This window comes from Curcuma longa, chromosome 11 (genome assembly GCF_044706935.1).
Source record: "Curcuma longa cultivar G26 ecotype Majalengka, Jawa Barat chromosome 11, ITB_CL_G26_1.1, whole genome shotgun sequence".
Taxonomy (NCBI): Eukaryota; Viridiplantae; Streptophyta; class Magnoliopsida; order Zingiberales; family Zingiberaceae; genus Curcuma; species Curcuma longa.
Genome location: NC_133871.1, coordinates 1,433,277 through 1,456,881, shown reverse-complemented (window position 1 = coordinate 1,456,881; position 23,605 = coordinate 1,433,277). Strand labels below are relative to the sequence as shown.

The window sequence follows — 23,605 nt, the reverse complement described above, 5'->3', positions numbered from 1 at the left end:
TGGCAGATGAATTAAAGATAAAATTATCTTATTTTTTAAAAGTTTATACGAAATTTTAAACTTCTAAATTATAAAAAAAATATATATATAAAAATAGCTGGTGTATCTTAACTATTATTAGTAAAAGAATATTTTTAAAATAAGAAATATACCCTATACGACATCCAAGTTGTCACCTAGACACATTTACAACGTATTTACAGTTTTCCTGCCCATTTTTTGCTTGATTATCTGCTTTCACATTCTGTTCTATCGAAACATCTTGTTTTGCCCTTTTTCGCTTTCTGCTTTCAGATTCCTGTTGATAGAGAGATCGATCCGATCTGGAGGCTGAGGGTGAAGGATGCTGCTCGCCTTGGACTCTATCCTTGTTCGGCCTTCACCCTCCCTCCGCACTAGGCCCTCCGTTTGCCTCCGCTCCGCCCTCCTTGCGCTACGCCGGCGTCGGTTCCTTGACTTGGGACGCGCTTCCACGGCCAGTTCGCCCACCTTCGTGGTGAGGGATGGGATCTCGAAGACCAATTCGCTGCCGGTGAGATTGTCGCCTCTCTCACTCTATGTGCCGGATCTCGCTTTGGAATTGTTGTTTTAGGATTCGATTCGTACGCTTGTGCTTCTTTGTCAATCGTGGAGCTGGAGTTCGTTTCTAAGAAATTATACACCATACTTGAGGTTGCAGTGCGTGTAATTCTTAGCTGAGTCTACACTTCGTTTAATTTTGCGTAAAATAGCAGTAAGCAATCCATTTTGCGGTTATGCTTTTCATGATCATGGTTTGTTTACTACGGCATTGCCGCCGAGATTAATAATAGATCTTTCTGATTTGATTATGCCTTCTGCCGATATCACTTGATGGGGTTGGAGACCGTCCTAACACTGTGTTAGAATCCTTTGTCTCAAATAACATGATTGTAAATCCAGATCCAATGTTTTTACAATGCAGTTTGAATCCCTTCTACCACAAAATTAACCATCCCCGTAGTAGAATTGAGAAAACATAGAAAAAGATTTGGAGAAATTTAACCTTTACTATATGAGAACAATAGTAACCCAAACCAAACATTCTCATACCTTGTATTATCCGCCTCTTAAGCCTCCCTAGACTCATTTTCAATACCAATGGAGAAACAATTTTTTAAAAAAAAACTATAGTTTTTTTTTTGTTCATTAGACACCAAAAGCTTCTCGAGATAAAAATCCTCCTGTCAACACACTCCGCCACTTCATACATTGAAAGTCATTTGATCTATATCCTTGACTCAACCTCGTGAAGTCCATGTACAGTTGGCCTATTTGCTAATGCTACTTTTTTGTTTGCTTAGTGTGTTGAGATGCACTACACCTGAGTGCTTTGTACTTGTTGACCATCTCATGAATCTCAAGAATGTTTGCAGACGATATAGGGTTCTTTGCAACCTTATTATGATGTGGGTTATGCTTATCATACGCCACCCTTAGAAGTTCATTAGCTTCCCCATAATGACACTTCTTTGGACCATCTAATGACTGAAATCAGTTCCTCCTCATCTTTGAAGCAAAGTCCATCCACCTTAAGATGTGTTGTGCTCCTCTAGGTGATTATGCTTAAGGTCCTAGACCTCCACCTTTGAGTTCCTTCCATGCTCAAGATCTTGGGCTTGTATCAAACATGTCTAAAAAAATTCTCCTACTGCCAATATGCATCAAGAATAAGCTTGATTTTAAATTGGCTTGAATGAACCAAATAAGGTTTTTAAGTTGTATATGTGGACTGCATATGCCATATGTGGCCATATGTAGTTGCCATCAAAATTTATGTAGGTGGCTGCATTTGCTATCCAAGTAGAGGATTTATAAAACCATGGCAGCTGCCTTTTAAGTAGATATGGTTAATGATGTTGCTCGCCATATAACATATCCAATCTTGACATGATAGTGTGTATTGTAATCGCACTCTTTTGCTACATTAACAAGTTTGGCATCCTCAACTTCCACAAAGAGAAATTGAATCTCCCATCAAACTTATGAATAGAGAGACCTTCAATTTTCACTAAAATACCTATCGTTCCTATATGGATTGTCCCATGCACTATGAAATCTTAGATGAATTGGCCCTAGATTTAATAACCTTGGCTCTAGTATCACTTATTAATTACAAGTGGCTTCTATATCACTTTATGGTGGTGGAGATTGCTCTAACATTGTTGTCTAAAATTTGTCAAACAAATCCAATGCTTTCAGAATGAGAATTAGTTTGCATTCAAAAACATGTGATGGAATTTTCATCTGCCATGGTAGAATTGTTCAACACAAAGAAGAATTAGAACAATTTAACATGAGTTGAGACAAGTCTACTCCATGAAAAGAATCCAATTCAATTTATGAGAGCAATAATATAATAAAAATAAGATAAAACATTGGTCACACCTTGTATGATAGACTTCTCAATTCTCCCTGGACTTCTCTAGATATTGATGGCAAAACAATGAAAACCTCAATTTGGCATTTCTCAGGAACTAAAAGCTCTCCCCTAAATAAACTCTTGCCTAAAAAAACTGTCCTCACTACAAGCTTTGTTGGTTCTGCACAGGCTCGACACACATCCCATGACATCCTTTGGGCAATAGAACACTCCCTACTGAAGAAAATCCACAACCATCTTTTCCCATTAGAAATCATCTTAACAATTGCAACAAAATTAACCTTAAATAGAGTTTAGTGAGATATGGGTCACTTCTGGCCCAGCGTGCTCCATTTAGAGTCTTGTACACAAACTAGGCCAAGGCGGCAGTGGCTTGCTGTCCAATGGTTTGCTGTCCAATATATTGGACTCTTTTGCAGCCTCTCTGATGATTTCCGAAAGTTAATTCTAAGTTACAACAATATACTAATTTGCAAGTTTCCCTCCTTACCCCTTTTTTTCCTTAAAAAAATCTCTGCATAACCTGTTTCTGCTTGATGTTACTGTCCATATATTCTTAATTTGCAGAAAAACAATGGCCTTTATACCGTAGGAGATTTTATGACCAAAAAGGAAGATCTTCATGTTGTGAAACCTAACACTTCAGTTGATGAAGGTAATATTGATATTAGTACTTAGTATTTATTCATTTATTTAATATCTTCATAAAACTTGAGCTAATTTTATTCTTGATCCATTTGTCATGTGATACTAAAAGCACTGCAGATGCTAGTAGAGAACAGGATTACAGGATTTCCTGTGATTGATGATGATTGGAAGTTGGTATGCATTTTTGTGATCTATAGTTTCTCTTTTCTTGAGCATATTTTTATTTCACTGCTTGCCGAAACTCATCTTGTTTTAGCGAGTGTTGTCTACCCTTCGCAGAATTACTTTCCAAGCAGTATGGAGAAATTGTTACTCTTTCGTTTAATCTTTCATGCATGATATTGGTTTGAAGAACGGAATATGTTGGTACAAAAATTGTTAATTTCAGTAATTATGCATTTAAATCTGATTAGATCTTCACTTTACTGACCTTCCTAAATCACTGAAGTGTGATTTCTTGGTTCTTTTATGTAATTTTCCATGCAGAAGTGAGTATGCTGACATTTGTGCTAATTATAGTAATTATTCTTAAGCTGAAGGTTCTTTTACCATTTTGTGTGATGTATAGTATAGTATGCTCATATCCTATCAAATGATAGTTGAAAAAACATCCTCTTTCTCCTACTTATTTTATATGTGATATAGAAATTGGACATGTATTTTATTATGAGTTGCATGAAAGAAGAATGATAGTTTGTCAGATCAGGTTGAGCGGGTGATTTCGAAGGTGATTGTCATTCTACTTTGACTTTAATGGCTTTGTCTAACATGTCCCATGGTGGCTAGTCTAATGGAAAGTAGCTAGGGTATGATCGTTATGACTTGGATGAAAGTTAAGGATCACAACATTCTTTGGTGGCTTCCCTAGCTTTACTTGTCTCTCTGGTCACCTTTATTCGTATGAGGCTAGCAAACATTGTAAGGGAATATTACAAGCATGGTTTGAAATCTCATACCGTGCCAAGCGAAACGGTCGAAACGTATCATTCTAATAAATCACTGAAACTCGATATCACTCTGCACCAAGGTTCAAAATCTCGAGTCATGTCGTAGTTTCGGTGTTTAATTGAAAGATACTGTTCTAGTATCTTGTTGATGCTCTGATGCACGACGTCAATGACAGAATGGAGGTTAAAGAAGGAGGAGCTAAAGTAAAAGGAGACATTGTTTGTATTGTGTGGTATGGAGTTTCAATAATGATATGTTTCAACCATTTTGTCCGGCATGACAAAGATTTAAAATCATGCTCGACACATGCAATGTCTTCTTCTTATGCTTCATCTCCTTCCTTCTTCAACTTCAATTCTCCTTCTTGAGTCATGTCGTAGTTTCGGTGTTTGTATTGAAAGATACTGTTCTAGTATCATGTCGACACCTTGATGCACAATGTTAATGACAGATTGGAGGTTGAATGAAGGAGATAAAGTAAAAGGAGACATTATTTGTATTATGTGGTATGGTGTTTCGATAATGATATGTTTCACCGTTTCGTCTAGCATGACACAAGATTTAAAATCATGCTCGACACAAGCAATGTCTCCTTATGCTTCATCTCCTTCCTTCTTCAACTTCAATTCATTACCAGCACCATGCATTAAAACATCGGCACAATACCGAAATAGTATTGTTCCAGTCAAATACTAAAACTTTAACACGGCTCTAGATTTTGAAGCTTGATTACAAGATAAGTTGACCCCATATAGTCCTATATTATGCATTGTCAGGAGTCACCTATTTTTCAAATTGTGTAATCAAAGCAACAACCTTTGGTTTATCTTGAAATCAATTGTTGTCTCTAACATCTCAGTCTTCATTCTTTTTTCTCCTTGAGTAATTTCTGATGGTTTTTACAACAGTAGACTAATCGTCTGTTGAACTGAAAATTGTTTATAGCTGCTTTCAAGATTTAAGGTTTTGTAGATATAATATTTTATTTATGGCACTAAAGATAGATAAGTCTATATTATCTAAGTCTGTATTTTTTCATAATTCTGTTTATCTTGGGAACAAAAGCCTAAAGTAGATTTGTCTTTGTTTAATATTTTATTTATCCTGAAAAAGAGCCTATCTTAGTCAATATTTATTATTATTCCTTTTATCTTGGGATAAAAATGTTTATCCTGGTATGTGATATATTCTAACTAAAATATTGTTTGGTATCTCCTTGAGACCCCTTTCTTTTTTTTCCTTATTCAGGTATAGTCACCAATCCATTTAAATCAACTTCAGTACATAATAATTGAGTTCAGTTCTAGTTCAAATAGGTGTATTATATATGCAAAGTTAATTTAGGTCTGGTTTATTGCTTAAAATAGTGGGTAACCGCTGGTAAATTATACACATTTAAGTCAGGTACCCACTAGTTTGATACTTGTTTATCATATATGGGTAGAGTCTGTGAAGAAGAATAAGTATTGAAGTGGATGTTTAACCAAGTGCGAATAACAAATATTTTAATCTGGTTAAAGTTTGAGTATCACCAAAAAAATGCGGGTATGCAATCCACTACATCCCTACTTAGAGATCGTTGATTGATGCACATGACTCTATGTTATGTCAAACGATATTAGAGCCAAACTCAATCTTGCATGGTAGTGGGTCAGGCATGAGTTTCACTAGAAGAAGCACATCCCCTTATTGTGAGATTCATTGGTTGGGGAGAAATGACACCTTATTCCAATGAGATTTGCAGAGCTCTATTTATTCTTCCATCATCCACAGTATTCTTTCTATAAAAATTTGGAAAATTTGAATTGAATTATATTGTTGAAATCTGATCATGTCAATCATATTGATGTCCATTAAGAGTCCCATTGTTGGTTGAAAATATTGATTATCTGAGCACTGACATGTTCTTAATTAATATTATGATTGAATGCAGCAAAGTGATTACACCACTCTTTTATTTGTCCATATGTTTCTTATATTGTTTTTTCTTCCCCTAATCATGATTTTTTATTTTAGGAGTATATAATCTTATCTGCCGTTTGGTAATTTTCCTCATTGCAGGTTGGTGTGGTTTCAGATTATGATTTATTAGCACTGGATTCTGTTTCAGGTTTTGCTCCTGCTAAATGTGATTAAAATTTTGTTTTTTCCTGTACACTCCTTAACTCTCTGGTATCTGTTTGTTCTATGGAACTTAAATGGGCAAATTAGCAACCTATTGGATTAGTTGATTCTTTAAATAAACTCTGAAAAGCTTTCTGATTAGCTCGACTCATTTATTTTTATACGATTCACTGATTTGGTGATAACTGTAATGCTGTCATTTTTGCCTCACTTTCCATAAGCAAATTCAAATCGAATGTTAGGTTATAGCAGCTCTAGGATTTGGTTATCTTGAGATGCAGACTATTTAGTGCAGCCGCATTGGCCATTCAGTTATTCAGACTCAAGGTTTAGTTAGATATATCGTCAACTTTATCAATTTCATGTGCGTTGGGGATCTGAGTGGTACAGAAATATCCATTTTGACTTCAAATAATTGCTAATTGCTATGTTATTGTCATTTGAAGAACTTTTTCCTGGGGGTACGCAAAAAATGAGATTGTTTTTATTCTCCAGGATGCTGAAAGAAAAAAAATCAATGTGAGGGCTTATGGTCTTTTGAATCGAAATGTAAAAAGCATAAGAAAGAATTTTGATATAATAACTGACTTTAGCAAAGTTACTGTGCACAAGAGGTTTTTCTTAATCTCACCTTGTTCTAGTGAAATTGCATTGTTTGCATGGATGTCATCTTTTATTTCATGAGAATAACAAATAGTCACTCTATTCGATATTCTAATGTTTTAAGAGGGCATTATTGTTTCCTTATTTTTAAGCATATTATTCATGTACAACACAATGACCTCACTTCAGCAAAAGTGGTTTCATAATTTTTTTTTTTTGGGAAAAAGCGGTTTCATATTTAGGAGCATATCTGTTGATCTCTTCTGTAATAGCATAAAAGTTGTCATGCAGTAAGATAATTGCAATGTCATCTAAAACCTTAATACTCTCGAATAGCATATTTTTGCTGTCACTTTGTACTCCTATTTTTGCTACTTTGTTAGACTCATGGTTTGAAATCTTATACTATGTCGGATGAAATGGTTGAAACGTATTATTCCAATAAATTATCGAAATTTGATACTACTTGGCACCGAAACAATGCCTTCTATGTTAAATCAATTATGTTGACAAGTTTTATTTCATGTCAATACTCGACATTCCTTGACATGCTAAAATTGAGAAAATGTTTATAGATTTAGTTTGTCTCCATACAAGATAATCTCAAAATCATAACATCTCCAAATAGAAAGTAAACTTTGGAGGTAACTATATAGTTGTCTTTTCTTTTTCTTTTCCTTCTTCATCTCTTTCCTCCCACTTCCAACTGATGGCACCATACATCGGAACGTCGCCATCAAAGACCGAAACACTAGCACGGTTGGAGATTGCGAACCTTTGTTATATCATGTAACTTTTGTTGATATTTGGTTTAAGGTATAAATAGAAATTTTGTTTCTGTATCAAGTCACTGATTTATGTTAAAAGTTGTTAGAAAATTGACTTCTATATTAGGCCTCTGTCTATATTTTTCATTCTTGCGGAGTGTTAAGATTTAAGAACACTGATTTCTGCCCTAAACATGAATTTTCTTTGCTACTCAGGTAGTGGATGGAGTGACACTAGCATGTTTCCGGAGGTTGATAGCACATGGAAAGTATGTTTCTCATAACTAGTCTTGATTATTCACGTTAGTATGTTACTTCAGTCGACGTTTGTTTACTTATGCTGCTCATGTGAATGCATATACAGTCACTATGCAAGGAAAAAAAAAATATTCATCAATGTACTAATATAAAATTGTATCCATTAAATTTTAATTTAGTAATTGTTAAGAATTTAATGCAAGACCTAAAAAGTGTAACTTGCTACCACCATTTGACAACAAAATGCAAACAGTATCTAGGTTTTTTAACAACTCAACTATGGCAATTTATTTCATTGTTTGGATAGCAAGCCACGTTAGCCAGGTAGGCAGGCAAGATAGGTTTAGAGAAAAATAAGCTCTAAAAATCCTTTTTGTAAGAGCCATAATAATTATTCAACTTATCCTCGGCTGAAAATCAAACAGAACGCCCTAATTATTCATATCGCCTAAAGAGCCCCGCTCTTTAATCATTAAAATAGTGCTCCATCTATAATTTGATACCGGAAATACCATTTGTGCTCAATTTTAAAGTAGCTTTGACCTAAACTTGCACCACTTTAGAACAATTTTGACCAAAGTTGCTCCAAGGTACTAAAGCTGCTCATGCCCTTAGAACAATGTATCTCCACCTTGGTAAAAGCTGCTCTAAGATGGAGTATAAAGGGATATTTTAGGTATTAAATTACGAGTGGGGTTCTGTTTTGATAATTTTGAAAGAGGAGTGTCTTTTTAACAAAATGGGCACCCTTTGCATTTTTGGCCTTTTTCATTATTTTCACATTCCTTACTTTTTCCAGATCATGATGCATCGTGTATTTGTACATTGAGCTTCTTTCTCCGATTAAGATGATTAATTTGTCTCTTCCTACACGTCAAGAAAAATGATACACTAGTAGTTAGACATTTTGTAACAACATCTCATCATGTGCAATGAACCTCCTTCTATATCAAGATCGGAATTGATTCAAAGTAGGACCTCCTTTTTATCAGCATTCGATAACTAACGTTTAGAATCACTGCATCATTTTTAGTCAAGGATCTCTTCCCCTTTTTCTTCTCATATTGGTTTTTTTTGGTTTATCATATACATCATCGGTTCATTTCTATATGTATAAAGTAAACTAGCTTTAGTCTAAATGCTGACTGCATATTCATGTTCCAGGCATTCAATGAAATCCAGAAGCTACTGAGTAAAACTAATGGTATAATTATCGGAGACGTGATGACTCCTGCTCCTCTCGTCGTTAGTGAAACAACCAACCTTGAAGACGCTGCAAGGTTCTGAACCATATCTCCAAATCTCTGAATAACTGAATGAATGAAATGCTAATCAGAGTTCATCATTCTGGTTGCAGGCTGCTACTTGAAACAAAATACCGTAGACTTCCGGTTGTCGACGACGATGGTAAATTGGTACGTGCAAATTGTTTTAGATTTGTAAATTTAATTTATACTTGTTATAATAATAATAATATTCGAAATCGAAGGTTGGGATCATTACGCGGGGGAACGTAGTTAGTGCAGCACTTCGAATAAAGCGCGAAACTGAGCGAAGTTTGCCCGTCTAGGATCTGAAATATCACGACGAACAATATCATATAACAGGTATCACGTTGTAACCCATAGCTGAGAAACCATTTGCGATCAGATTTACTAGTTTAGTGAATCCTAGGGTTCTTGAATGTATATGTTTAAGTGTAACTTCCAACTCTCTCCTTCAGTTGGGTTCTTGAATGTAATATCTTTTCCGTAGAGTGAGGCAGAGAGATTTGTATTGTGTTGGAAGACCCTTCATGAGATCAAAGGCCCGTTTTCCCCAATAGATAAAAGCTTTAGTAGTAATTAGGGGTATTCAAGAGAAGAGAAGAATGTTTATATAAAATTATTGTGAACAAAAGGAGATAGAAAAGTGAACTAGGTAAGTAACATATGTAGGGTATACAAACAGTGCATCTGTTAAAATCAACCATTAATGGCTTCAATAAGTTAGAAAATATGATTAATGTTCAAAATATTTTTTTCTTCGTATTGTTAAATTTGAGGGAAAGAAATAGAGTCGTCGATTTGGGTTGGATCTGTTAGGTGGACTTGCTCGTCAAATAATTTAAGCAGGTTAGATTTAAATTTTATCAATCTATTTAAAAATTGGTCTATTTGGATTAATTTGCACGGGCTATGGGTCTAGGCGGATTGGCCTATGGTAGATTCATGTTTATTTGCAGATTGAGAAGATTTTTTTTTTTTGAAAATACAAAATTAAAGTGGGCAACTTAATGGACTTGTGAGTTGATTAATTTGCAATCTAAATTTAAAAATTTTAATTTGTTCTATATATTTTAAAAAAATTTTTGATCGATTGATCGATCTATCTAACTTGTAACCCATCTTGGATTGGTTTGAATTAAAGGTTTTTTTTTTTTTTTTTCTGTGACATAATTAAGTTGGTTATGACAGAGTAGATTTACAGAAGAGGATAAGGGTTCGAATCTTGATGAAATCGAGCAATATCCTTCTCTGTCGTGATTAATTATAGTTTCTCGATTTACCTTTTCATAGATGGGGGTGATGGATTCCACCTTTTTGTAGAAAAGAATTAGTGGTTTTTGGATCTATTAGGATAGCAGGTCAGTCTGTCCTATTCAGTCAGATAATGGATTTTTGATAAGTCGATCTATCATGGGTTAGTCCGTCTAACGGTTCAAAAAAAAATGTAGTTTAAGATTTCTTTAATTTCAAGAAAATTAACATGTGTAAAATGTCTTTGAAAGTTGATTATTTTTTTTTATTTGGCTTTGTTATGATGATATAGAGAAACTATTTTTTCTTTCTTCTCTTTCTGGGGGTAGTTGATCGGTAGGAATGGCAATGAATAGAGTTTGGGTCAGAGTTTATATCTCATTTTCATCTCCATTCTCATGTATTATATTCATCCCCATCCTTCCTCCCAACTATTATCATTCAATAAAAATATATTAAAATTAATATCATATCAAAAATATATATATAATTTAATAAAAATAGAATAAATATTTATAGACTACGAGAAGATAAGTCGAGAAAGAGAAGAAAATTATCAATTTATTTTTTAATTGGTAAGAAAACTTTAGTGGATTTATCTATATTATTTAATTAGATATTAGGATTGAGTATGAATAATTTTATTATATTTCATTTCATATCCGTATTCAAAATCTTTATATTTGATTATTTAATTAAATTTTTAAAAAATTTATATCCTCTTTCATTTCAGTTAGAGCATCTGCAACGTTGTTAATAGGGGCGTTAATAATATCTCTTGTCATGAACGCATTCAAGAGATTGAACACGTTCATGTGGCAGTGTGGTGAGTCAGTCCCGGGCTGGCCCTCCACACATACATTTTTTTATTTTTTTTATTTTTTAATTATTAAATTAGTGTTAATAAGAGGTGAGCATTTGTGGATGCTCTTAGATATCAAAACCTCTGTCAGAAATTGCCTTCTCTACTGGTGGGGAATCATTGGTTGTTGACTAGTTGACCAGTAGGGCACTCAAGGGCCATCAGTCTATTGGCAAGCTAGAACAACTGCTATCTATGATTGATGTATGAGCATTCATGAAGGCGAGGAGGGGGCTTGGGGGAAGAGATGAACCCTTTTGATCATTTTAAGAGGAAGTTATTTTTCTTCAAAATGTTCTATATTTTTATTGACCGATAAAATATTTTTTTGTTAACTAAGAATTTTCTTGACATTGATTGGGAAGGCATGCTGGCAGGAGGATTAGGAAGAGGATCTTGTGGAATGAAAGAAAAGTACCATGATTGATGAGGATGGTAGTCATCCGACTATTATTATCTTGAAGAAGGTGGTTTGGACAACTAAAGTTCAATTAAGGATTTCACTTATTATCAAGTTAATTGGGAAGATATGTACCCGGGGGAACCAGTTCGGATCAGTCAGCCTGCAAACATCCTAAGACGGGAACATTCTCTCCAAGCCCCGCTGGAACGAACTCTTTTGACCTAGTGTTCACCCAAAGGAGCCCACTCGAGTTGAAGCATTCTGGTCGAGCTGTTCTCTTCGACCTCAACTTCCAGTCATTCATGGCAATCGTGATCATTGTACCCTATGTTCTATAACCATCCTTGACGAGGTTGTCTGCACTAAAGGTGGCACACAGTTGACGATCAGACTACGCTAGGCATACGACTCCTCCATTGCCCCTTGACGATGGACCCTTCTTGGTCGACCTAATCGACTCTTGGCTTGCATGGCAGCTCACGTAGGCCCTATTCTCCTCTGGCTATATAAGGATAGGTGAAGGTGAGTGAAGGGATGATTTTTTCTCACACGCAAAAACCTTTCTTCTCTCTCTAGCTCTCAATTCTCTTTTCCTTGTGCACCCGCAAGCTTAACTCTTACTCTAACGTTGACTTGATTGTTGGAGGGGTTGCATCGGTCATGTCGGTTGGTTCCCGCTGACATGTGTTGACATGAATGATCTCAAGTTTGGTCAGGAGCTGGATGAAGTAACAAAAAGGAAGAAGAGAGGCCCGAGTACAGGGACACCATATGTTATAAACTTATGAGGAATCCATTCTTAAGTCTCCTATACACCGAAAGAGAATGTGACTTCAACATTGCAAAACTTTGAAGCGTGGAGGATTTATTTATTTTTAAAATAAAAGATGGATAAAAACAAAAATGCACCTTTTATTTTTATTGTCAAAGGACTTCTACTTATTTATTTATTTTTTTTATCACAGGCCGAGTATGATATGTGATGTGGCACTTAGTGACTGCCTATGAGTTAGAGAATATTTTTTAATAATAAATTAAATAATATAAAAATATATCATAAAATATATAAAAAAAGAAAGACGCTAGAAAAAAATCATATGAATAATATATATTTTTAAATTTTGAAAAAAAAATCTAAACTTGAAGAAAATTTACAATTTTAATACATCACCTAAATAATTGAAATTTAAATATCTACATATTAAGTAATTGCAACTTAATTACTGTCTTGACAATATAGTTTAATCCTTCTTATTGAAGTAGAGATCATATGCATTAATCAATGTAATCCTTTTACCTTTATTAGTAAGAGATCTAGACTTTATTATTTGGATAAAAATTTAAAAAAAGGTGCATTTATTATTATTTTCGTGAGAAGGTGATTCTTTTTTAAATGTTAAAATAGTGCTCTAACATTTCCGATTTGACCTTTTTCGATTTGAAGTAGTCTGAATTTTAAAGTTAACAATTTTTAAATTTAATAATTGTTATTTATCTTCCACAACAATCTGAAAGTAAAAAATTATCTAACAACAATTTCAATGTCATTTACAATAGCCTCAATTGCATGTTTTATATATGTAATTAGGTATGAAACAACTATTGGATATTGAGGTCTTAATGAATCAATAAAGTTTTGTGAAAAAATTGGAATGTCATCAATTGATGAAAGTCGTAATTGACTTCAAAATCGAAATCTACGTTTCGCGTAGATAAATTTAGACTATTAATTTGCTCAAAACCGATTAAAGATGAATGAGAAATTAATTGTTTAAAGTCGGCTCGAATAACATTAATTATTAATTAATGTTATATATAAGGAAATGCATGGGGAATAGTCCCACATCAGAAATTTTTGATGTGTTTTCTTTCCTTATTAATGATGTTGTGTTAATGGAGTTAACACAAAAGACTAGGTGCTCTCTTTTCAAGGGCGAGCAAGTGCTCGCACCTGTGAGCCCGCCACGCGCGCACATGCGCACTTTGTGGCACTCGGATGATGTGTCAGGCGTACATGTGACATGATAGTGCCTATGTGGCATCCACGTGGGCAAGAAGAGGTGACTGGATTGTTGATTGGGCGAACGGATGGCAACCGTTGATCAAAGAAGTGTTATGGATCGCTTGTGATGTGATCTAGAGCGTTGGATCGCGAAGAGTTATGATCTGACCGTTTTGGATGAGACTTGATCTGATGCGTCGGATCGAATGAATCATTAGATCCAGATCCGACGGCTGATGACAAGAGAAGAGATCTGAGAGTCACAACCCTTCAGATCAGATGGATGAGATTAAAGTCGGCTATGTGAAGGGTTACAACCCTCCAGATTGGACGATCCAGATCGATCCAGCCCAAAGAACACACCTCTCTTCCAAAGGGCATTCAACCTCTTCATGCTGGAAAGATCATCGAATTTATCGATTCTCCTCATTCCTTGTGCATTCATCCCATCTAGTACATTCGGAGTCCAAAAAACCTACGAGAAGGTTCGCTGATTTCGGAATTTGGAGTGCTACTATTTCGAGACGTTCGTCGTTGTATCTTTAGAACGAATTGCTGCAATCCGTTAGCACCGTAGCGGAGCAATATCGGTTACGGAGAGAACGATCCGTATCAGTTTGCGTACTCCTGGAACTACCGGAAACAACAACAACAAGAGAAATTATTCATTTGAATGCATGAATTATCGAATAAAAATTATAAACACTTATAATGGTTCTTTTTTGATTTTATTCTTTATGCTCGTCGACTATTATGATGAATCGAACAATCCTTGTGTTTCCACAAATTAAATTCTTATCGACAATGAATATTCTTCCTCAATTTTCCCACAAGATACACAATTTTCGAAATGATTCAACAGCCTCTTCTCCGGAACTTAAACACACCTTTAATAAAGGAAAAATAGTGGGATAAATGATGAGGTAAATCGATAATTTTGATAACTATCCACATCTTCCATTGCTCTCACTACCATCAGAAATGACTCAGAGAAAAATATTTCAGAAATGGATCAATATGTGAATGGTATAAAAGCCGCAGAGTTCAAAATTTCAAAATTTTACATTTGAGATGTAATAACTCATATTTTAATAAATCATCTACATTGTAGTTAAGATGTAATATGTAAATATCAAGATTTTAATTAATACATCTTCTTATTTACCAAGTCAAAACTCTCTATATTCTTCTTATTTACATTAACACGTCGTTTGCTCTTTGTCCTTATCGATATATGATAAAATGACAAAGTATTTAGAGAATAAATAAGAAATTTTAAATTTAAATAAATAATTTTAGAAGTTTATTTTTAAATATGTATAAATTATATTTTAAATTTATATGATAAAGAAGATGAATAATAAAAAAGATATTTCTTTTTTAAAAAATTATTAAAATGTTTTTCCTATTCATTTCCCTCACTTTTTTTTTATTTTTTTTTCTTTTCTCTCACTTTTTTTATTCTCCACTCTTTTTTCAGTGTCTTTTTTTATTCTCCACTCTTTTTTATTCTATAGAAACAGTGACAGAACCTAATTATGCAGAGCGACCAAAGATGTCAATAATGTTGAAGATAACGACGAATAAAAGCATAACTAATACCAAGACTTTTGGCACTAATGGGACATCAAAATCTACAGTGGTGAGCAGGTTCAATTCTCACGCACTATCGTATGTCCACGGTGCTCGAACTATCGTGCTGTTGGATTGTTCTTCGAGATTCATTAATTTTTTCAAATTTACCAAGTGACCGATTCGTGGGATTCTCACCGTTCACCACAAGATTAGTTGAAGCGTAAGCTCTGGATCTAATGAAAAAAAAAAGGTTCTTCCCATGCAACGAAGATTCAAATATCTATCACACTGGTGACATTGGATGTCTATTAGGATCTATATGTGCTTTTCGAATTGACAAATGATATACTACATGAAAACGCAGCTGATACACTATAGAAAAAATAAGATCTGGATTTCACATCCATGTAATGTAGTGTATCATGATGTATTTTCATACTGCATTTTTATGTAATGTATCATTTCTCTTTTATTTATCTAGTGACCGATCTATAAGGTTCTTTGTCTGCAGAATTAGTTGGATTACAAAAATTGAATACTTGAATTTAAAAAAAAAATCAAAATCGAACTATCAAATCACTAAAAGATTTAGAATGAAATTAATGAAGCCAATTGGGAAATCACCTCACCCAAAATAAAAATCTCACACAGAATAATTAAATTAAAAATAATTTTTAAAAAATCAAATCTATAATATATTGTAAATGCATCGTGAATATTTATTAAAAATTTATTTTCATTTATAGACTCGTCGATATTGAATATTTTATAATTTTTATCCCTTTCTTTTCTCCCGCATATTAATATTTTTAAAAATTGTCTTTAATTTATCTTCTTTAAATTAATTTTTTGAGATATTTATTTTCTTATCTACATTATCTTTTTTTAATTGCGCTTTCACTATTTTTTTTAAACACTTTAAAATTTTTATATATTGAAATGTTTTCTCAATGTATTCAGATATATTGATAATTGTTTAAAATTTTGATTTTGAATGTAAATATATAATCAATTTATTTTAAATATTTTTTATAAAATATGATATATCTGAATACATAAATTTGCAAATTATTGAAGAAATTTGTTATTTAATATATTTAAAAATTAAACTATATTAGATAATTATTAAATTTATATGTAATTACATGTCAAAACTACATAATGGACCGTTTCTTTTATGGATCAAATAGATAATTATAAAAACTTTAAAAAATAAATAAAATGGAGAAATTTCAACGCAACTATTTTCCCTTCGTTGAGGCTATAAATACACTCTCAGTTTCTCTACCCGGTTCATAATTGGTTTTTCCGTCGGGTCCCAGCGCCGTTGCAAAAAGCGAATCCCTTCTCGTCCACCCGTCGGCTTCTGGTTTTAAGGCTTCCTCCTCTTCCGTCCGGTCTCTTCCCCGTGGAAGCTATGGAAGTTATGGCGGCGGCGGCGGCGGCGGATGGGTTCCGGCCTCTCGACGAGGAGTCCCTGGTGGAGTACATCAAGGCCACTCCCGCCCTCCGCGTCCAGTTGGGAGAACAGTTGGAGGGCCTCGCCGTCAAGGAAGTCGGCGACGGCAATCTCAACTTCGTGTACATCGTCACCGGCCCAGGGGGATCCTTCGTCATCAAGCAGGTATTTTCCGATTGAATCGATTTGGGGAAGATTTCCTCTCTCATGTTCAGCAAATCCAACTTTGGCAATTGTCACGGCGCAAACTTTGGGGCTTTTCTTTGAAGTTTTCAAGCTTGCCTTCCTCAAAGTTGCCCCTTTTTTTTTTTTCCTTTCATGTGGGACGATCCCTTGATCACAATTGAATGATTGCAGCTTTCCTTGGAAGGTCATCCTGTCCTTAATCGTTCAGAATATAGTTGCTTAATAGTTTTCTTTGCTAGTAAATACCAGATGGAAAAGGTTCTGCGCTGCTATTCAGCTATGGCGAGGGCAAGTTCATTTGTGAGGGTTGTACACGCCATGAACAGAGTTTGTTTGACCTTTAAGTTCTTAAACCACACTAGTCTAAATTGATGCTTTAATCATTGATGATAATCTATTTATTCTTTTGTTTTTTAGGCAATGAAAGGATTATGAAAGAACCTATGGGGTGACTTCAAATGATTTGTTATGCCTTTTTATATAGTGAATTTGACATTGCATTTGGTGCAGTATGGTGGATTAATAATAGAACAATCAACTTATTGTTTTGTAGTACAGGCATGCATTAAACTGATGGTATGGTAGAATTCACTCATCTTCACAGTCCGACAGGACACTAAAATCTTTGGTTTATGGTAAGAGGAGTTGCAACATGAAACTGATCGTGGCAATCATATGCTTGCCTATACCACTGTGTGGCATTCAATGCATTTACAGTTTCTATTATTGGTTATCTGTTTTAGTTTTGAGGCAATCTTGATATTACATCTTAAATTTCCTTCTGTTTCTCTTATGTGCCATATCCTATATTATAATGGATGAGTCATCTATTGAATGCTCTTGATGCTGAATTAAGATAACTTCAAAATCTATCTAATTTGCTTGGTGACTCAGGCTCTTCCTTATATTCGCTGCATCGGTACTTCGTGGCCTATGACGAAGGAGCGTGCCTATTTTGAGATGTTAGCCTTAAAAGACCATGGCCGCCTATGCCCAAATCATGTACCCGAAGTTTACCATTTTGACAGGCCAATGTCCTTAATTGCTATGCGCTACTTGAAGCCTCCACATATTATTTTGCGGAAAGGGTTAATTGCTGGGATAGAATATCCATTGCTTGCTCAACACATGTCGGACTATATGGCAAGAACACTTTTTTTCACATCACTTCTTTACCATTCTACACTAGAGCACAGAAAAGCAGGTACATTCAATTTGATGAATACAGATTTATAGCACTATTCTATTATTTCACCATTTTTTTTTCAAACGCACAAGAATTTTGTGATTATACATCTGAAAACATTAGTAATCTCAAATCTTCATATTTTTGAAGATGTTCTTGTTGATAATGTGATTGTCTTCACGCTTAAATTAGCCCAATTGCATTGCTCTCATTTGTTCCAATGTCCAATGAAAAATGCAAAAGTTCTCAATATTCATTACATCTAGCATTATAACATTGCAACACATTTTACTTCTGCATCCTTTTAGATTTCTCAATTTTTCACTTTTCTTTGTTGACAATCTCGTCAATGTTTTCTTTGCAGTTGCAGAATTTTGTGGGAATGTAGAGCTATGCAGGCTCACAGAGCAAGTTGTTTTTTCAGACCCATATAAGGTGGCTCAGTATAATCATTGGACTTCTCCTTACCTTGACCATGATGCTGAGGCAGTTCGAGATGATGACATCTTAAAAATTGAAGTAGCTGGACTGAAGTCCATGTACTGTGATTTCTCAGTATTCATCTTTATCAGCTTTGTTTTTTTAATAAAAAATTATTCTACTTAGTACTAATTACATTTGTAGGTTCTGCGAGAGGGCACAAGCTTTGATTCATGGAGATCTTCATACTGGTTCTGTCATGGTGACTAATGACTCTACCCAAGTCATTGATCCTGAATTTGCTTTTTATGGGCCTATGGGATTTGATATAGGAGCTTTCTTGGGAAACTTGATTTTGGCTTTCTTTTCTCAAGATGGTCATGCTAATAAAGACAATGACCGTGAGGTAATGACTGAGTTAACAATATTGCATTTTTGCATGGGAGAACTGAACAAGCTCTTGAGTCTAGATTCTAGCATTTGGGAAAATTTTTAGTTAATTAGTTGTTCTGGAATCAAAAAAAAAAAAGAGAGGAAAAAGTAAATTTGTTCATTTTGAGTTTCAATTTGGCCCTTCCTGTTGGAGTTTTAGCATGAAGGGAACTTTCTCAAACTTTCTTTTTTTTTTTCCGTTTGTGTATGCCAATAAACTTGATAAACCATCAGTTTGTATTCCGTAAACCATTTAGCAAACAGATATGTACCTCAATTGTTCATGCCCATATCATCCTTTGTTAGAATACACCTTATGTATGTCTGATCTAGAGAAGTATCAAGATGGCGATTCTAAAATGTGTTCATTATTGTGAAACCACTACAATGCGCCTTAAAGAGATTGATTCTCTCCATTTCATCCCTCCAAATAATATCACATATTTTTCTGATTCAACTGATACTTCAATTTTCTTGTAGCCTTGCAGGCTGCTCATTGCGCTATTCAGACAAGAGTGTAACTATATTGTTGGAATATCATTTATTAAGTTCAGTTTTTTTCTCAATTAATAATACCATTCTTGCAGGCATATAAGAGGTGGATTTTGAAGATGCTAGAAGAAACTTGGAATCTTTTTCACCAGAAGTTTGTTGCTCTTTGGAATGAGAACTTTGATGGGCATGGTGACGCGTATCTTGCAGATATCTTTAACAAACCTGAATTGCAACTCCTTGCGCAGAAGAAGTACATGACTGATTTATTTCATGATTCCATCGGATTTGGTGCTGCTAAGATGATAAGGTACTTTACATCTGAAACTCTAATCGGTTGTATGCCTATTTTAGAATTTGAGTAGACAATTCATTCAATTGTGTGATAAACTCAAAATATTGGTTTACCAATATATTAAAAATTTATCTGGATTAGTGAAATGAGAATCATAGCTAATTGAATTAAACGTGGGTATTACTTTAGAATTGTGTAAATGAAGATTAAGAATAATAGTTGATGACATGCATTGCTCTATGAGGTGTAAATATTAGTTTAACTATATATTTGAATTTATTTTGGACCAATCAAATGATACTTCTTGTAAAAAAAAATGAAATTATTGATATTCAATCAACTATATTGATAGTATTATGAATTGGCTAAATTAAAGATGACAATAGGGCGCAGTGTGATATTTTCTTCATTATCTTGCCCCGCTTCTCATGCAAGGCGAGCAGGGTGATGTGCCATTCAGGCAGGATGCACTTATGGTCCATCCATCCACTCTACTAATATCACACATTCTCGAAATTGTGATCGATATGAAAATTAAATCACACTGTAAACATGTTCATGCTTAGTTGCCTATCTGAATCTTCTTAATTTAACTTCAGCAGAAAAATGGCTTCAGTTTTGGAACTCTCAATTTATGCTTTTGTTGACCTTTAGCTGTTCGTTGGGGTTGCAGGAGAATTGTTGGAGTAGCTCATGTTGAAGATTTTGAATCCATTGCCGACGAGAGCCAGAGGGCATTCTGTGAGCGCCGTGCCTTAGATTGTGCCAAGAAACTTCTGAAGGAAAGGCGCAAATTTGAAAGCATCAGTCAAGTCATTTCAGTCATCGAGGAGATTTCAGCTCGCTAGGCAGTTGAAAAAATTGGAGGAACTCGTAACCGCCATGAAGTTGCATCAGAGATACATCTATCCATGAACCCTTAAACTAAATTATGCTTTCAGAACGAGTCGGTAAGTGTTTAATCTGTGTGCTAATCTTAAAATTGAGTGTTTTCCCCTCTTTTTTAGCTGCTTTAAACCCCATATGCATATTTATTTTCGGGGAAGAAATAAGATGTTTAGTTAATGTAAATGCACCTTATCTTTTAAGTATTTTACTCGCTTATTCTTTGAGCAGATGCCATCGGATAGGCTAAGGATGGGCTCAATTCCTGAGCTCTCCACCTCGTGCTTATTAGTTTCTCGAGTTCTCCTTTGAGCTCCCCGAGCTCTATACTCTAAGTTCCTCGAACTCTCCCCTCTGAGCTCTTCAAACTCTCCCCTTCAAGCTTTTCAAACTCATGCAGTCATTGACCACAAGTAGATATGACTCAATTTCTATTTCTATATGGTCCTTTTACGATCATCATTTCTAATATTAATGGACAGTAATCAAATGGTCATGAGTCAACTGCAACTTCTCGATTTACCTTCTCACATATGGTCGTAGAGCTGACCATGTAGGACCGTTGAGGTGGTGGATTCCACCTTTTTGTAGAAGAAAAGGAGACGGCTAAAATTAAGGTCATTAAGCTAGGATAAATAATTGAAACACCAATGATTTTCTAAAGATCATAGTCATAATCTCTCCATGCATCTTCCAATTTGAATACCTATAAATACCGAGATATGTTAACCATTAAAGGGATTCCTTAACTTTTCAATCTTTATACTCTGCTCATTTTCACTACAATATCTGAAGGGTTGGATATCTAGAGCCAACTAAAAAAATGGAAAATATTATGTGCGAAAAAGAGACTAGCAATTACATTATTAGCTAGAATAAGTTTGCTCCATCTATACATATTATCATATTGCAGCATTTGATAGAGTTTTAGGGATGCAAACAACTTAGCATTCAGTAATTGTTTGCATGAAGAGAAATTAAGGTCACTCAATAAGCCATTGTTCCAAATGTATTTGAAGGAGAGTCTTGATGTAATAGTAAAATTATTGTCGTGTGATTTAGAAGGCACGAGTTGAGTCTTGAAAATAGTCTCTTGCAAAGCAAAGTAAGGTTGCGTATGATAAACTCTTCTCTGGGACTCTGTATTGATGAAAGTTTTATGCATCAAGTTATCCTTTTTTAAGTGTCTGAATTTCACCTGACTAATCTTAGAAGTAGATGATCTTCCCTCTAATTCATCTATTATATAAATTTAAAATACAATATAAGCACACTCAAAAGTTGGCCTCTAAGATATTTGTCTCATTTGGAATTTGAACTTTAATCCTCCTAGGGTGTGTTTTTGGTTTAAATTATCATACATAATCTTGATTATGTGATTACCAGATAATTACATAATCAAAATTATGAAAAATAAAATATAATCTAATGTTGTTTGGTATTAGATAATGCAATAAAAGTTTATTTGTTTAAAAATTTTAGTGTATAACTTAGTTTCACATTTACTCTATTGCCTTTAGTTCAATCCTAGACACTTTTGCAACTACATCAATTTGATATTTGATTAATTTTTAAAATATATTAAATTAAATTAAATTAATAATATTAATGATAATAATAGGTTGATAATATATATAATAAATAAATATAATTGATAATTTTTAAAATTTAATATATATATATATATATATATATATATATATATATATGAATGGGATAATTCAATTAAGATTTGAGGAAATCTAAAGTTCATTGAAAATCATTGTGTCGTGCTCCGTGCTTGTTGTCGCTCCCTCACCTGCGCTTGCCGATGCTGCTTCCCCTCTCCAAGCCACCGGTGTCACTTCTTCCACTGTCGTTGTTTGCGGAGCCCAACCATTAGCCCCTCACCTTCTCCTCGGTCTTTTTCTCAGTGTCGAACCTCGCGACAACCGCGAGGCCGACTCGATGGTGACTCATGTGGTCGCCCGGGGCCTAGCAGATGGCGAACTCGAGGCCACAAACGAAGCACTCGTGCACCCTGGGCTTAGCGACCTCACCGTTGTGGGTGTTGTCGCAGAGCCTCAACGTCTTGTGGTTGACTCAATGGTTGCCTAGAGCAAAAGAGGAGAACTAGTGAGGCATATAGGAAAAAAATCGAAGGATCATTTTGAGAATTTTTTTTTTGTTAATCTCGGAATCATGAAAAACCTCACACTTCCCAGTTAATCACATTCTGACTTATATCCCCATTTGCTAACATGGAAGACATGCTCCATTATATGAGAATCATTCATTACTTGAACCAAATATGGTTAAATAACATAACCTTAGATAAATAATCAAAATTATCAACAATAACTCCCAACCAAACATGCCCTTATTATAATTCTAACTTCTTTAAGGGATGCAACAACTTAAGCATTCAGTAATCATTTGCATGAAATTAAGCTCATTCAATAAACCAGTGTTCAAAATGTTTTTAGTATAACAAGATATTGCATAGGGATCCCTTGATCTAATTAAGGGATCTCCATGTCATTCGAAGTATAACAAATTAAGTTTAGCATGGCTCGATTAGTTTACACTCATAATCATAATCATGGTTTAAATTTTTGAACAGTATCAAAGTTTTGGTTTATAATCAAAATAATACGAGTTTCAATATCGTATAATATCGTGTCAATACGATTTCGATATATTTTTTAAAAAATATATTATTATAATATTTGATTACTATAAATATTTACTATTAGATTAAATTAATATTTTAAAAATTAAGATCAAAGTAAAAGTCAATTTAGAATTAATTAAAGTCTAAACATAAGGATTAAGATCAAGTAATTTTATATTAAATTAAATTAAATTTATTTTAATAGGATATTTTTAAAAGAATTTTTTTCATATGTTTAAGAATAAAAAGAATAAACAAAATTAAAATAAAAAGAGGAAGGACGAAGGAGAAAGAAAAAAGAGAAAAAAAAAAAATATGCATTAAAAAATAAAAATAATATTTTTAAAATTGAAAAAAAAAATCAATGGCCTTTGCATGCTCGTCATGGTCTCATATGGTCGTTGCTATCTCACACGACCACAAGGTTCGTGTGAGGCCTCTACGCGATCACAATCCTTCGTGCAAAGCCTTGTGGGATCATGTCAGT

The 23,605-nt window shown here is 34.2% G+C and overlaps 2 protein-coding genes across 2 annotated transcripts; both read left to right on the top strand.

Moving 5' to 3' along the window:
- The first annotated feature begins 291 nt into the window (after positions 1-291).
- On the top strand, positions 292-9,571 carry LOC141838486 (CBS domain-containing protein CBSX1, chloroplastic-like). Its single transcript, XM_074725983.1, has 8 exons — positions 292-532; positions 2,969-3,056; positions 3,159-3,223; positions 6,059-6,107; positions 7,708-7,760; positions 8,914-9,029; positions 9,107-9,164; positions 9,239-9,571. Exons 1-8 carry the CDS (start codon positions 344-346, stop codon positions 9,317-9,319), a joined length of 699 nt encoding a protein of 232 aa, XP_074582084.1. The 5' UTR covers positions 292-343; the 3' UTR covers positions 9,320-9,571.
- Positions 9,572-16,439: 6,868 nt separating this feature from the next.
- Positions 16,440-20,684, top strand: LOC141838485 (methylthioribose kinase). Its single transcript, XM_074725982.1, has 6 exons — positions 16,440-16,734; positions 17,650-17,959; positions 18,306-18,480; positions 18,566-18,767; positions 19,381-19,595; positions 20,254-20,684. Exons 1-6 carry the CDS (start codon positions 16,528-16,530, stop codon positions 20,426-20,428), a joined length of 1,284 nt encoding a protein of 427 aa, XP_074582083.1. The 5' UTR covers positions 16,440-16,527; the 3' UTR covers positions 20,429-20,684.
- Positions 20,685-23,605: the final 2,921 nt, after the last annotated feature.